The 1,867-nt window shown below is 42.5% G+C and overlaps 1 protein-coding gene across 1 annotated transcript; it reads left to right on the top strand.

The window, feature by feature from the left end:
• The first annotated feature begins 881 nt into the window (after positions 1-881).
• Positions 882-1,607, top strand: LOC110033702. The gene has a single exon (XM_020737753.1). It carries the CDS (start codon positions 882-884, stop codon positions 1,605-1,607), a length of 726 nt encoding a protein of 241 aa, XP_020593412.1.
• Positions 1,608-1,867: the final 260 nt, after the last annotated feature.

The following is a 1,867-nucleotide window of genomic DNA, read 5'->3' on the forward strand; positions in this document are numbered from 1 at the left end:
TATATATATATATATATATTGATGAGTAGTATTTTAAAAAAATTTAATTCACTATAAGGCTACAAATAATTATAATCAGTTAAAAATATTAAATTAAAAATTTAATGAAAATTATTAAATTAAATCCAAATGAAGTTTTAATATAAACAATAATTTTTAAATTTTGTTCAAACCCTTAACATCTTAAGACTACGTGATTAGGGTTGTCAAAACGACTCTTTGTTGAGAACAGCTCGTGTTCGGTTGGCTAAGCAAACGGGGTGAACACAAACATACCTTTTGAGCTCGAAATATAAGCGAGTCAAACATTTACTGAGCTTGGGCTCGCTCGTGTTCGGCTCGTTTACAGGTTTTTCCTTGACTTATAAATAACCTATAAATTAAGCTTGACGAGGAAAAAAGTTAATCGTGAAAATGCTAACATAAAATACACTTAGATTATTTTATAATCAAAGTATACAATTGTGAAATTTTTTTTAAGAATTAATTCTCATTTCCTTACATTAAATAATTAAAATTACACGACATATTTATATTCTTATTCACACTAGTCTATAAACTAAGAAAATCAAATAATTATAAAATTTGTACAATATCATTGGAAATTTTTAAATCATCGTCCGCCGCCTACTCTACCTCCCAGCGGTCCCTCCGCCGTAAGCTGCAATATTTCCCCCAACTTTACCCCTCTTTTTCTTTATAATAACAGCACCATTCGAACCACCCGGGTTTTAAATTCTGAACTTTCTACACTCTCCTCTCTTTCTCTCCCTCACTCTAATAGCTTCACGTTCGTCGGCAATGGCGTCTTTCTTCTGATCTCCCCTTTCTCATTCTCCCTCTTCTGATCTCCCTCTCTCATTCACACTCTTATAGCTAATATGGCTACCTCAGACCGAAATTTTCTAACAACAGATTTCAGAACAACAGTAATTGCAGCAGCAAGAACAGCCTTCCTCCTCGTCGGAATAGTCTCCACAACCATCATTCTCGCCTCAACCGCGGTGCCCTTTTCCGCCGATCTTCTCTCTTCCGCCCTCCCTCGTATCAGAACCCTCGCCTTTGCTTGGCTCTCGCCATCTTACCTCTTCATCACCGTCCATTTCATCATCATCGTCATCTGGAAGCTTCACGATCACAACATGAACTACCACCCCCCAGCACAAAATGAATTAGAAATCCTATTCCCGCAGAAGCCATCGGAAATCACCGGCGCCATTCCACCAGATCCCGAGCCAGATCCGCCGGATTCCAACCCGGATCCGCCCAAATCCGGAGGGACGGACCCCGATGAGTCGCATGACACCATTGATGCGACCTGGAAGGCTATCGTGGAAAAGGGCGCCGAGAAGGCTGATTCCGCGGCGCAGCCTCGGATGAAGAAGAGCGATTCCTGGGAGAGGTATGGCCGCGCTCTGGAGGCATCGCCGGAGGTAAGACTGGAGAGGAGGTTTAGGAAGTCGGAGACGTTTCGGAGAGTTTCGGTGGGAAGGGAGGAGCTATTTGGGCGAGCGGAGGCGTTCATCAGAACGCAATATGAGCAGCGACGACTTCAGCGTCAGGAGTCCGTGCAGCGATACTTCGAGATGGTGAACGCTGCCTGCTGAAAATGGTATTGGAAGAAGACACAAAGGGGAATAGAAACCCTAATCTGCTGGATCGATGAAATCCGTGCAACTTCTTGTGAGATAGTGTAAATAGTTCAGGTGTTTGATGTTCGAGTGAGTATTTGTGTGAGATTGACGGAGATGTGGATTGTCGTCTTCTTGTTCTGGCTGGTCACGCTTATTTCTCCCAGTTTCGAGGGCATATCTTCTGTGATTTACGGGCCACTACACTGTTAACTGCAGTGACGGATGATTGGTTC

Source organism: Phalaenopsis equestris, unplaced genomic scaffold, assembly GCF_001263595.1.
Source record: "Phalaenopsis equestris unplaced genomic scaffold, ASM126359v1 Scaffold001259, whole genome shotgun sequence".
In the NCBI taxonomy this organism is placed as follows: domain Eukaryota; kingdom Viridiplantae; phylum Streptophyta; class Magnoliopsida; order Asparagales; family Orchidaceae; genus Phalaenopsis; species Phalaenopsis equestris.

Bases quoted from the DNA above. Each gene is read 5' to 3' on its own strand.
- LOC110033702 (XM_020737753.1), top strand. From the start codon at position 882: ATGGCTACCTCAGACCGAAATTTTCTAACAACAGATTTCAGAACAACA.